This window comes from Orcinus orca, chromosome 10, assembly GCF_937001465.1.
Source record: "Orcinus orca chromosome 10, mOrcOrc1.1, whole genome shotgun sequence".
Classification (NCBI taxonomy): domain Eukaryota; kingdom Metazoa; phylum Chordata; class Mammalia; order Artiodactyla; family Delphinidae; genus Orcinus; species Orcinus orca.
The window spans coordinates 9,073,328-9,087,744 of NC_064568.1; the positions used below are offsets into that span (position 1 = coordinate 9,073,328).

At 40.1% G+C, this 14,417-nt stretch overlaps 1 protein-coding gene across 5 annotated transcripts in view; it reads right to left on the minus strand.

The window, feature by feature from the left end:
- Positions 1 to 14,417, minus strand: part of GRM7 (glutamate metabotropic receptor 7) — an 853,253-nt gene that overhangs the window by 154,278 nt on the left and 684,558 nt on the right. For all 5 annotated transcript variants that reach the window (XR_007469857.1, XR_007469856.1, XM_049693592.1 and 2 more), the window contains exon 8: positions 12,863 to 13,798. Coding sequence is in view for 3 of the 5 variants with exons in the window: in XM_049693592.1 (XP_049549549.1) it covers positions 12,863 to 13,798 (936 nt within the window). In the remaining 2 variants the exon portion in view is untranslated. The remainder of the gene's footprint in view (positions 1 to 12,862; positions 13,799 to 14,417) is intronic.

The following is a 14,417-nucleotide window of genomic DNA, read 5'->3' on the forward strand; positions in this document are numbered from 1 at the left end:
GCCACAACTACTGAAGCCTGTGCACCTAGAGGCTGTGCTCCGCAGCAAGAGAAGCCACTGCAATGAGAAGCCCACACACCTCAACGAAGAGTAGCCACAACTAGAGAGAGCCTGCACACAGCCAAAAATAAAAATAAATAAATTAAAAAATAATAAATCTTTTTACAAAAATAATAGATCTACAAAAAAATTGACGTGCAAGTCTGTGTATGGACATATTCTTTCATATCTCACGGGTAAAGATAGAGGACGAATGGCTAGAGTTTTACGGTAGGTGCACGCTTTTCATTTTAAGAACCTGCCAAACTATTTTTCAAAGTGACTATACTATCTTTGACATTTCCACCAGCAGAGTATGAGAGCACCCATTGTCCCACATCCTCACCAGCACCTGGTATCATCAGTCTTTTAAATGCTGTGCTAAACAATTTAGAGAACTCATTTGTTCTTAAACAAACATAGAAGGAATAATTATACCCATTGTGCAGATGAAAAACCCTAGGACCAAAAAGGTTACATGACACACCCAAAATGTGCAAAGTCCAAAATGTGATTAGAGTCAGAGCACCATAAGATGAGGGGGTAGGGAGGAACGGTCTTCTAGGACCAGAGGGCAACTGGGACCTGAAAGAAATGCTTGAGAGACCAGGACGTATTATGAACTACAGTACAGGGATCTCCAGCCCCCAGGGCTGGATTTGGCAGTCCTCTGACTGCTCATCAGTAAGCTATGTTTCATTATGATTTCCTGCGCTTTGAGAAGAGTTGTTGGTGAAATGATGGGTGGTCTCTGATGCTCTTAGAAATGCCGAAGAACAGAGATTTGTCTCATTATCCTGATACCAGTTATAAAGGTGAGGTCTGGGTCCTGGTGACTAGGTCTTTTGGTGGCTGACGTCTCAAAATGAAAGCCATCTAATGGGAAAACTGGGCTCCAGGGAGCACACTATGGGGGGCAGATTCAACACTCTTGTTAAGTCTTCTTTTTAGCAGAAATATTTTTCTTGAGTACGTCTCTGTTCAGACCTTGAATGGTTGGGGCCTTGAATGGTTTTAATGTAGTAAGTTATTTCCTTATTAGTTCTAGCTCAATTCAGTTTTACACAGGCTCTTGGGTTTTACCTGTTGAACTACCTTTTCTGGTTAAAGGAAAGGACTGAGATGGTGAAGGCTGCAATTATCCTAGGTGACAGCACTTGAAATTAGCTGATGCATCATGAAGGGAGCAAAGAGGACTGTACTATTCCAAGCCATTGGCTAATACCAGATGCTCAAACAGCTGGCTTCAGAGGGCTGTTTGGAGAGAAGCTCAGCTATCACCAAGGTCACAGCAGGAAGCAGAAAAGAGATGATTTCACAAGATTTTGATAAAAATTTGAACAGACAAAATTAAATAGCAGAAGTAATGCCTCAACCACCAGTATGCACGGGTAGAAAAACGGCCTCAGCATCGCCTATGCCCTGGGACGTTTCTCTCCACTGTGTTTAGATGCAAGGTGAAGGTCTTAGTAAGCATTCCAGAAGGGAAAAGAAGAATTTTTATTTTAAAAAATGTTTGTGTATGTGTGTGTACTTATACGTCTAGAGGTAGAGCCATCAGACTGTTGACAATGACTGTCTCTAGAGGATGGGATAATAGGAGTCCTTTCTTTCCTCAGTTGCTGTTTGAAAAAAGATTAAATAGTGGGCAACGTTACTTGCAAAACCCACAAAATAGAAAAAAAAACCCGTATCTCTGATTTCAGCAATAAAGCAAAGTAACACAAAAAGGAAGATAAGACATAGCCTGTTCGCGTATTCTTTTAATGTTCAAAACAGCTTTCAGACCTGCTTTATCTTTTCTAGTCCTTCAGGCTTTCTTTGAGGCAATGCCATCCTTTGATCCATCTACGACAAGAGCTACTTAACTAGTTCTCTAGTTGCTTCACCTTGGGCTCATCCTCCATCCTCAAGTGCTATCCCTGGGATTCACTTTCCCAGATATCCTATGCTCACACTCCTCCCACACTTGGAAACTTTTGTTGGATCTCCATAGCTTCAAAGAGAAAGTCCAAACACAGCTCCTCTTCCACTGCATCGTTATCTCTGTTATCTCTGACTTGAGACCCCCAAAACCAGAGAGGGGGCAGGACTGCACCACAGGGAAGACCACGCATAATTCAACATATGCATAAGGGGATGTTTCATCCTAAGAAAGAACAGCTGGTGTTTCGGCTTACACGCTCCAGTATTTCAAATTAATTTGGCCCACCCCTTAGGAAAGAGGCAATTCTTGCCAAAAGTTTGATGTGGGAATGAAATGTGGGGTTCACGTTGTTTCAAAATTTGCCCATAGAATGAGGTTTTCTTAAAAACCTCTCAGGTTTGCAAGAGTCAAAATGACCTAAGCACAATGTTGTCTCCTCAGTCCACATACTGTAGGTTGAAAACAGCATCCCCCTACTTTTTCACATGTGATAGAATTTCTTAATGGATTGTCTTAGCACTTCCTCTGCCTGTTCACTTCCGGCCCCTTGTTGCATTTTCCATGAAGCTTAAGTGGAGGTCCCTTTCTCTGTGTGTCCATACTGCATTCTTTGTGTGACGAGTGCAGCTTATCTCACACCAGGTGATATTTCTTTGAAGGCCTGTGTGGACCACTAGCTTTCAGCTCCTGTCTGACAAGGATGGTGCCTTCTTTACACCTACATTACAGCCCTTCCCAGAGCCCTAGGGGCACAGTAGGTGTTGCACAATTGTTAGTTCAATTGCTAAAAGGTCAGGAGAAAATTTTAATCAAATGAAATAGTGCAGAAGCATTAACCAATATATTACTTCCAAAGAGAACTAGGTCTTTTCCTTCCTGTACATCTTTGGGCCATTAAAAAAAAAAAAAAAAAAAAAAAAGATGTGTGATCAGAGACAGAATAAAGCCTAATTCAAACACACCCCGTTTCTCTGACTATTCTTTACCTTTAAGCAGATTAATCTTAACAGAAGCTGTTCAAGGACTTCAGTACAGTGACAACACACAGCTGCATGGGGAGAGATACCGAGGGTCATTCATTGAAACCCAACACTACCTCAGAAATGGCACGTGGATTTCACATTCCTTTCAGTTCTGATTTATTGGTAGTGGTTGCCAAAAAAGACTATGATTTCGCGTCCACACCGGGGTTCAGGGGAAGCTTGCCGTTAGTCATTAGTGATGGCTGCCTCAGGCATGGATGAGGGAAGGTGTCCCTCCCTACCAAACATTTCTGATCCTTAATATGAGTCCTAAGCTTGTTTTGCTTTGTGTTTAGATTCTGGGGAGCTACTGCTCTAACTGGAAGATCAAAAGATCTTGGCATATAGTCCCAGCCCTTCAAGAAATACTCTGGGGGACACTCCTACCCGCCTGCCCTCTTGCTATGTCTGGTTCCAGGGCCAGGTGCCTTGGTTCTGGCTTTTCAGGTCTCTGGTCCAAACTTTGAAGTTGACACTTTATTCAGACCTTTTGACTCTAGACTTTGTCTTCGACCATGGATAGCATCCTTCTGATCTCTTGGTTTCTTGTGGCTTCCAGGTGTTTGGGGTGAGTATTAATTTACCCCCAAAGTCTTTTAAATTAGAAATCAGGAAACATTTAGCGAATGTCTTTTGTGGATTAGAAAGAAGATATTTAGGCAGTTTTAAAAAGCAACCTTGGTTTCCACTGGTGTTTTGCCAGCATGCTTGTTTAAAAAATCTAGAGTTTTATGCCCATCCTATCCTTACTGAGCCAGTTGCGGAGGGTGGACATGCGATATTTTTTTAAAACAAATTTCTCCGGGGATTACCACAGACACAATTTTGAACCACTGAGTTAAAAACGCTGAGCTGGTGCAGAGATCGCCAACAATGGCCCTAATTCTGTCATTTAGTGGAATATGCTTCAGGGAAAACCAAAGAATCCTGTTATTTAAGTACTGAAATCCCCCCTGGTTCTGTTCTGATACGTGCACAAGAGAGGTTTGTGGGTCACGTTACAGAAAACATAACTCTTTTCCTTCAAGACTCTTTTCTCAGCATTTTTCTGTGACCAGAAAATGCCTCAATTCTTTTCTTTCTCCCCTTCTCACCAACCCATTCCCTGCCCCATGCAAGCAAACACACGTGCACAGAGGGAAAGACTTCTGAGACCCTCTGATCCTTTCCCTTTTATACAAAGGTCTACTTTGCTTTTGTAGAAATGGTACAAAGCTTGTCTCCCTGTCCCTGTGTAAGATATGATATATTGGCTTACCCAGAAAGTCCTCCAGACAACAACAGGCTCAAAACAATGGAATAAATACAGCATCTATAGGGATTCCCAGATTGGAGCAGCATAACCTGTATCCTCCCTACCTGGCTTCATGAAAAGCTCTTTGTGAAGAAACACCCACGAGTCAAGCCTTTGTTTTCCATGAAAACAATCCAGTCCTCCAACAGATTGTGCCAGTATATAGCAGTAGCATATTATAGCACTTCACCACACACGCAAGCTCTTGCTGTGCCGTCATTCTACCATTTGCAGTGTCTCCTTGAATCATTTCAGTCACATAAATATAATTCCTAAGATAAGGAATCGTTATTTTTTGCCTAGAGTTTCCCTCTTCCATCCCTGGCCACGTCCAAGATCCTCATTTCAGAAGTCACAGGGCCAGCAATGATAAAACAAGGTAACAGTAATATCCTCTTGCATCCTCCATAACAAAAGCAAAAATAAACTTCTTGAGGGTTGATGTTTTGCAAGACAACAAGGAACATTTCTCATACCTTATGCTGTGTTAATGAACTCAACTGATGAGAAATTTCACAAAGAAATACTCATATAATCAAAACAAATTCAATATCCTGAAACAGTAAATAGATATTACTGAACTCACTGCCTAATTTTTCTTTTTTTGTGTGTCTTGTAACAATGGAATTCTTCCAGTTGAAACACTTCAACTCTTAAATCTAAACAAAAACGGAAGGGCTATGATTTTGTATGTATTAGGTTGGCAATAATGCCTTTTGCTGTGATATCTTTTTGCATTTTGCAATTTGCTGCCTTCCACAATTTAAATTCCATGGTTACACCAGTCCCTCCCATCAGGAAACTTACACAAGCCTCTTAGATGGCCTCATCCACCACAGGGCAGACAGCAGAAGCAAGAAGAACTATAATCCTGCAGCCTGTGGAACAAAAACCACATTAACAGAAAGATAGACAAGATGAAAAGGCAGAGGGCTATGTACCAGATGAAGAAACAAGATAAAACCCCAGAAAAACAACTAAATGAAGTGGAGATAGGCAACCTTTCAGAAAAAGAATTCAGAATAATGATAGTGAAGATGATCGAGGACCTCAGAAAAAGAATGCAGGCAAAGATCGAGAAGATGCAAGAAATGCTTAACAAAGACCTAGAAGAATTAAAGAACAAACAAACAGAGATGAACAATGCAATAACTGAAATGAAAACTATAATCAATAGCAGAATAACTGAGGCAGAAGAACGGATAAGTGACCTGGAAGACAGAATGGTGGAATTCACTGCTGCAGAACAGAATAAAGAAAAAAGAATGAAAAGAAATGAAGACAGCCTAAGAGACCTCTGGGACAACATTAAACACAACAACATTTGCATTATAGGGGTCCCAGAAGGAGAAGAGAGAGAGAAAGGACCAGAGAAAATATTTGAAGAGATTATAGTCGAAAACTTCCATAACATGGGAAAGGAAATAGCCACCCAAGTCCAGTAAGCGCAGTGAGCCCCATACAGGATAAACCCAAGGGGAAATGCGCTGAGACAGACAGTAATCAAAGTGGCAAAAATTAAAGACAAAGAAAAATTATTGAAAGCAGCAAGGGAAGAATGACAAATAACATACAAGGGAACTCCCATAAGGTTAACAGCTGATTTCTCAGCAGAAACTCTGTAAGCCAGAAGGGAGTGGCATGATATACTTAAAGTGATGAAAGGGAAGAACCTACAACCAAGATTACTCTACCCAGCAAGGATCTCATTCAGATTCGATGGAGAAATCAAAAGTTTTACAGACAGCAAAAGCTAAGAGAATTCAGCACCACCAAATCAGCTCTACAACAAATGCTAAAGGAACTTCTCTAAGTGGGAAACACAAGAAAAGGACCTACAAAAACAAACCCAAAACAATTAAGAAAATGGTAATAGGAACATACATATCAATAATTACCTTAAACGTGAATGGATTAAATGCTCCAACCAAAAGACACAGGTTTGCAGAATGGACACAAAAACAAGACCCATATATATGCTGTCTACAAGAGACCCACTTCAGACCTAGGGACACATACAGACTGAAAGTGAGGGGACAGTAAAAGATATTCCATGCAAATGGAAATCAAAAGAAAGCTGGAGTAGCAATACTCATATCAGATAAAATAGACTTTAAAATAAAGAATGTTACAAGAGACAAGGAAAGACACTACATAATGATCAAGGGAGCAATCCAAGAAGAAGATATAACAATTATAAACATATATGCACCCAACAGAGGAGCACCTCAATACACAAGGCAACTGCTAACAGCTATAAAAAAGGAAATCGACAGTAACACAATAATAGTGGGGGACTTTAACACCTCACTTACAACAATGGACAGATCATCCAAAATGAAAATAAACAAGGAAACAGAAGATTTAAATGACACAATAGACCAGATAGATTTAATTGATATTTATAGGACACTCCATCCAAAAACAGGAGATTACACTTTCTTCTCAAGTGCACACGGAACATTCTCCAGGATAGATCACATCTTGTGTCACAAATCAAGCCTCAGTAAATTGAAGAAAATTGAAATCATAGCAAGCATCTTTTCTGACCACAACGCTATGAGATTAGAAATGAATTACAGCGTAAAAAATGTAAAAAACACAAACACATGGAGGCTAAACAATACGTTACTAAATAACCAAGAGATCACTGAAGAAATCAAAGAGGAAATCAAAAAATACCTAGAAACAAATGACAATGAAAACACGACAATCCAAAACCTATGGGATGCAGCAAAAGCAGTTCTAAGAGGGAAGTTTATAGCTATACAAGCCTACCTCAATAACCAAGAAAAATCTCAAATAAACCATCTAACGTTATACCTAAAGAACTAGAGAAAGAAGAACAAACAAAACCCAAAGTTAGCAGAAGGAAAGAAATCATAAAGATCAGAGCAGAAATAAATGAAATAGAAACAAAGAAAACAATAGCAAAGATCAATAAAACTAAAAGCTGGTTCTTTGAGAAGATAAACAAAATTGATAAACCATTAGCCCAACTCATCAAGAAAAAGAGGGAGGGGACTAAAACCAATAGAATTAGAAAAGAAAAAGGAGAAGTAACAACTGACACTGCAGAAATACAAAGCATCCTAAGAGACTACTAAAAGCAACTCTATGCCAATAAAATGGACAACCTGGAAGAAATGGACAAATTCATAGAAAGGTATAACCTTCCAAGACTGAACCAAGAAGAAAGAGAAAATATGAACAGACCAATCACAAGTAATGAAATTGAAACTGTGATTAAACACCTTCCAACAAACAAAAGTCCAGCACCAGATGGCTTCACAGGTGAATTCTATCAAACATTTAGAGAAGAGCTAACACCCATCCTTCTCAAACTCTTCCAAAAATTTGCAGAGGAAGGAACACTCCCAAACTCATCCTATGAGGCCACCATCACCCTGATACCAAAACCAGACAAAGATACTACAAAAAAAAGAAAATTACAGATCAATATCACTCATGAATATAGATGCAAAAATCCTCAACAAAATACAAGCCAACAGAATCCAACAACACATTAAAAGGATCATACGCCATGATCAAGTGGGAGTTATCCCAGGGATGCAAGGATTCTTCAATATACGCAAATCAATCAATGTGATACACCATATTAACAAATTGAAGAAGAAAAACCATATAATCATCTCAATAGATGCAGAAAAAGCTTTTGACAAAGTTCAACACCCATTTATGATAAAAACTCTCCAGAAAGTGGGCATAGAGGGAACTTACCTCAACATAATAAAGGCCATATACGACAAAGCCACAGCAAACATCATTCTCAATGGTGAAAAACCGAAAGCATTTCCTCTAAGATCAGGAACAAGACAAGGGTGTCCACTCTCACCACTATTATTCAACATAGTTTTGGAAGTCATGGCAATCAGAGAAGAAAAAGAAATAAAAGGAATACAAATTGGAAAAGAAGGAGTAAAACTGTCACTGTTTGCAGATGACATGATACTATACATAGAGAATCCTAAAGAAGCCACCAGAAAACTACTAGAGCTAATCAATGAATTTGGTAAAGTTGCAGGATACAAAATTAATGCACAGAAATCTCTTGCATTCCTATAATATTAATGATGAAAAATCTGAAAGAGAAATTAAGAAAACACTCCCATTTACCATTGCAACAAAAAGAATAAAATACCTAGGAATAAACCTATCTAGGGAGACAAAAGACCTGAATGCAGAAAACTATAAGACACTGATGAAAGAAATTAAAGGTGATACCAACAGATGGAGAGATATACCATGTTCTTAGATTGGAAGAATCAACATTGTGAAAATGACTATACTACCCAAAGCAATCTACAGATTCAATGCAATCCCTATCAAATTACCAATGGTATTTTTTACAGAACTAGGACAAAAAATCTTAAAATTTGTATGGAGACACAAAAGACCCCAAATAGCCAAAGCAGTCTTGAGGGAAAAAAACGGAGCTGGAGGAATCAGACTCTCTGACTTCAGACTATACTACAAAGCTATAGTCAAGACTACAATCAAGACAATATGGTACTAGCACAATAACAAACACATAGATCAATGGAACAAGATAGAAAGCCCCGAGATAAACCCACGCACCTATGGTCAAGTAATCTATGACAAAGGATGGAAGGATATGCAATGGAGAAAAGACAGTCTCTTCAATACGTGGTGCTGGGAAAACTCGACAGCTACATGTAAAAGAATGAAATTAGAACACTCCCTAACACCATACACAAAAATAAACTCAAAATGGATTCGAGACCTAAATGTAAGACCAGACACTATACAACTCTTAGAGGAAAACATAGGAAGAACACTCTTTGACATAAATCACTGCAATGGAAATAAAAACAAAAATAAACAAATGGGACCTAATGAAACTTCAAAGCTTTTGCACAGCAAAGCTGTGCAAATAAACAAGACGAACAGACAACCCTCAGAATGGGAGAAAATATTTGCGAACGAGTCAATGGACAAAGGATTAATCTCCAAAATATATAAACAGCTCATGCAGCTCAATATTAAAGAAACAAACAACCCAATCTAAAAATGGGCAGGAGACCTAAATAGACATTTCTCCAAAGAAGACATACAGATGGCCAAGAAGCACATGAAAAGCTCCTCAACATCACTAATTATTAGAGAAATGCAAATCAAAACTACAATGGGGCTTCCCTGGTGGCGCAGTGGTTGAGCATCCGCCTGCCGATGCATGGGACACGGGTTCGTGCCCCGGTCTGGGAAGATACCACATGCCGCGGAGAGGCTGGGCCCGTGAGCCATGGCCGCTGAGCCTGTGCATCCGGAGCCTGTGCTCCGCGATGGGAGAGGCCACAACGGTGAGAGGCCCGCGTACCGCAAAAAAAACCCACAAAAAAAACCCCACAAAACTACAATGAGATATCACCTCACACCAGTTAGAATGGGCATCATTAGAAAATCTACAAACAACAAATGCTGGAGAGGGTGTGGAGAAAAGGGAACCCTCTTGCAGTGTTGGTAGGAATGTAAATTGATACAGCCACTATGGAAAAGAGTATGGAGGTTCCTTAAAAACTAAAAATAGAATTACCATATATCCAGCAATCCTACTACTGGGCATATACCCAGAGAAAACCATAATTCAAAATGACACATGCACCCCAATGTTCACTGCAGCACTATTTACAATAGTCAGGTCATGGAAGCAACCTAAATGCCCATCAACAGACAAATGGATAAAGAAATTGTGGTACATATATACAATGGAATATTCCTCAGTCATAAAAAGGAACAAAATCGGATCATTTGTTGAGACATGGATGGATCTAGAGAGTGTCATACAGAGTGAAGTAAGTCAGAAAGAAAAACAAATATCATATATTAACGCATATATGTGGAACCTAGAAAAATGGTACAGATGAACCAGTTTGCAGGGCAGAAGGTGAGACACAAATGTAGAGAACAAACATATGGACACCAAAGGGGGAAAGCCGCGGTGGGTGGGGATGGTGGTGTGCTGACTTGGGCGATTGGGATTGACCTGTATACACTGATGTGTATAAAACTGATGACTAATAAGAAAAAAAAAAGGATAAGGAAAATAAAAAATTTTAAAAAATTTAAAAAATAAATTCCATGGTTTCATGTACTCTAGCCATATGCCTGGCATGAAGGCACGCGCATTTTCATTCCAAATTCACTGTTCCCAGTTGGCAATTTGGTACCTTTAATTGCGTCAAACAGCTATGTAAAACAGCATAATCCACTGAGAGTACACAAAGAGAAATGCGTGCCTTCTAAATTCTGGTATACAAAGCGCACTGCTTGAAGACAGCTTAGTTTTGCCTGTAGTCCGGTTCTACCTATGCAAAGTTTTCTAGAACAACCAGAATCAGTGAATCCAGTTCCTGAAAACTTGCATCCTTCTCAGGTTTTTAAATGAGTAAATTATACCCCTGATCTTAACTGACAAGATTCAGAGGAAGAGATATGGGAATATATGTATATATATAACTGATTCATTTTGTTGTGAAGCTGAAACTAACATACCATTGTAAAGCAATTATACTCCAATAAAGATGTTAAAAAAAAAAAAAAAAAGATTCAGAGTCATGACTAGAAATGGCCAGAAATGACAAACGAAATGGTAGAGACCCATAATGCCAAATTTGCATTACAGCAAGGCTCATCTACAGGACAGCTGCCATGAGCCCTGCCTTTTATATTCCTCAAGCACAAATTTACAAGAAAAAGCTCTAATATTTTTATCCTGTTGCATGGGAAATTGTGTTTAATAACAGAATAATGTTTATCTCGATAGGCTTTGATGATGAACATCAGACCCTACAAAAATGTCCATGATTATCAACTTACGGCCATACACTGCATTTCACTACCCTACCTCATATTTTAATATTCCCTTGGCCCAGGGATAAAGCAATGAAATGAAGTTCAAGTTGGTTTCACAGAGAGTAAACATGCCTTATGAATTTGAAACATACTTCCGGACACATACTTCGCTCACTGAGCATATGTTCAAGAAGAACTTCCTCTAAGAACTTCCTTTTATGACTAAAACCGTAATCTGGAACCATTCACTGTCCTTGGTTTTAGAATTCTATGTGCTTTCTTAAGATATTTGCCTTTTTCATTTTAAACACAGTTCAATCTTATAGCTGCTAAATCAAACTGTTTAGGTAAAAGACATCTTTTCAGTTGGAAAACCAGTCAAAGTCCATTCATCCTTTCTATGATTATAAACAACCGGATTCAACTAATTCCCAGAAGCAGAGATTTGTAAATGTGTAGACATTTCTACTTCAATCCTTGTTCTCCCCACTTAGGGCGCTGAGTCCTTGAATGTTGAAGAGACTTCTCCAAAGTGACGTGGTACCAGGCTAGACGCCTGATGTGCTGACTTCTAATCAAGCTGTAACTGTGCTCCCCCTATAGAGCGCGCCAGTGAGGACTTAAGTCTCAGTTCTGGCTTCAGCTGTACCGACATGCCAGAGCTACCGTCACTGAGTAAAGGTCACCACATCTTAAGATCAAGCTATTAGCATTGCCCAGTTTGCATATATACAAAACAATATCCAGGTGAGCACAGAGGTATGTGAATCACGTTTAGAATCAACACGGTAGCATTGCCTGATTCGCGCACGTGTCAGACCTACAGCTACACATGTATTAGTTGCGTTAAGATTCAACATATTAGGACTGCCTAGCTTACAGACTCATAAAAGACATAAAACTCTATATATGGGGAGGGGGAGGTCATGTACACTGAACATATCTAGGATCAACATTTTAGGGCCCACCAATTTTGAAAACTTTGAACTTTTGCAGCCAGGTGACACTTCCCCTGTGACGTACTGGCCCTTCCACTGCTGGAGACTTGACTCTCTGATATCGCTCTGCGTCATTTGAGGCAATTACTGTACATCCAGCTGTAGGGAGCCTATAGACTGGAATGACAACCAAAGGTCTCCTATATCCACCCATTTAGAGATACATGTAGATACAGACATATGTTGTATAGTTCACACACATGATCCAATCCACAGTGAGCGCCTACACAGCCACTAGGAAGAGAGAGAGCTGGTGATGACCATCCTTCTCCTGGGAAATAACGGACTGTGGCCCTCCTCTATTATCCCAAGGAAATACATATGAAAGAAGAGGGAGTGGGTAATGAATGAATAGGAAGGTTTAATTTAGACAGATTGGATTATGTTATACTGCATAATCTCTTGCTACATTGCATCACTCTCTAATCAGTTGACTTGAAAAGTCTATACCTCTGGTTGGTTTCCAGTGGAATGACTGTATTGGATTGGCCAAAAAGTTCGTTCGGGTTTTGGGTAAGATGTCACAGAAACATCCGGAAGAACTTTTTGGCCAACCCAATAGCACAGCCCAAGGCAGGTTTTGGACTTCTGTAGCACTGATGCCTATTAACTCAGGATTTGTCTAGTCTTGGGAATACCATTCTGCATTTTTAAAACCTCTTGCTCTATACAATCGATTTGGCTTCAATATTTTCAAAAAGGAACACATTTTTGAAATGCATGGTGTGCGGTGTGCATTTTCACTTACCTTTTCCGCCGACTGAGCGGTGCCAAAAAAAATGGGAATGAAGGCAAGCCAGACTATACATGTTGTGTACATGGTGAATCCAATGGGCTTGGCTTCATTAAAATTCTCTGGGACACCCCGAGTCTTGATGGCATACACAGTACATGTGACCATGAGAAGAATGCTATATCCCAAGGAGCAGATAATCTGGAGATCCGTAATGTCACATTTGAGAACTCCCCGGGCCTGCTCAGGGTTCATTGTCTTATGTTCATCATAGTCTATGATGATGTTGGGTGGGTCAACACCAAACCAAATGAAAACACCTAGAAGCTGAACTGATATTAAACTAGAAGTGATCGCCAGCTGTGATGTTGGGCTTATGAGTCTGGGAGCTGTCACTGACTTCTTGCCCTGTTCGAATATGCGATAAATCCGATTGGTTTTTGTCAAAAGGGCTGCATAACTGATGCACATACCCAAGCCCAAGAAAACTCTCCGGAAAGAACACACTGCCACGTCAGGTTTGGCTATCATCAGGAAAGTGATGATGTAGCAAAGAAAGATGCCCGTCAACAGAACATAGCTCAGTTCCCGCCCAGATGCCCGGACGATGGGAGTGTCATTGTAGCGGATGAAAGTGGCCATGACAAATATAGTGGCGATGATCCCCAACATGGCGAGGAAGACAGGGATGACGGCCCAGGGGGAGTGCCACTCCAGTTTGATGATGGGGATATCCTGGCAGCCGGTTCGGTTTTCATTGGGTCGCTGGTCGTAGGGGCAATGCTGGCATGTCATCTCATCAAACTGGTACTGGTAGCCATCGCAAGGCTCACAGGTCCAGCAGCAAGGAGTTCCCTTCTGTGTCTTCTTTCTTTGCCCAGGCTTGCATGGCAGTGTACACACTGACGGCGGGATCTCCCGGAGTCCTTTACCCCACTGCATGTCCTCTATCTGCAACAAGAAATAAGAAGGTGCAACAGGTAGATTAGTTAAGAGGAAAGAAAAAGACCAATAACAACAAACAGTAATGATAACAACATGTGAGACTTGACAAGGTAAAGTAACCCCCAGCTGTAGGAGCTACAACCAAAATTCAACCCCACACCATTTCACTATAGCATCCTCAGTCTTCACCACTGTAGAGTGTGCCAAACATGCCGGATTGTTAAGAATTCCCTGTGGTAGCTATTGGAAATACAGATTCCCTGTTCCCACCCTAGACCCCGCGTTCCCACCCTAGACCCCCCCCCCAAATAAGAATATCCTGAAAAGGAGCCTTTGGATCTTCATTTTCAACAAGTACTCAGAGGATTCTTAGGATTAGATAAAGTCAGAGACTACTGACATGCTCTCTACTGCCGCCTCCTGGGTAATAAGTGCAAATGTCCCAAATTAAGTTAAAAATCTTAAGTAACGTGAAAAGCTATATTCATTTCCCTTATTAGATGCTTTTGTTTTTTTTAATTGTTTTTAAATTATTTTGGATGATATTGCAGTGCTAACCACCTTTTCTAAAATTCTGTAGGCATCACTGTCATTTTCATTGAGAAATTTTGAAGCAAATGAACCT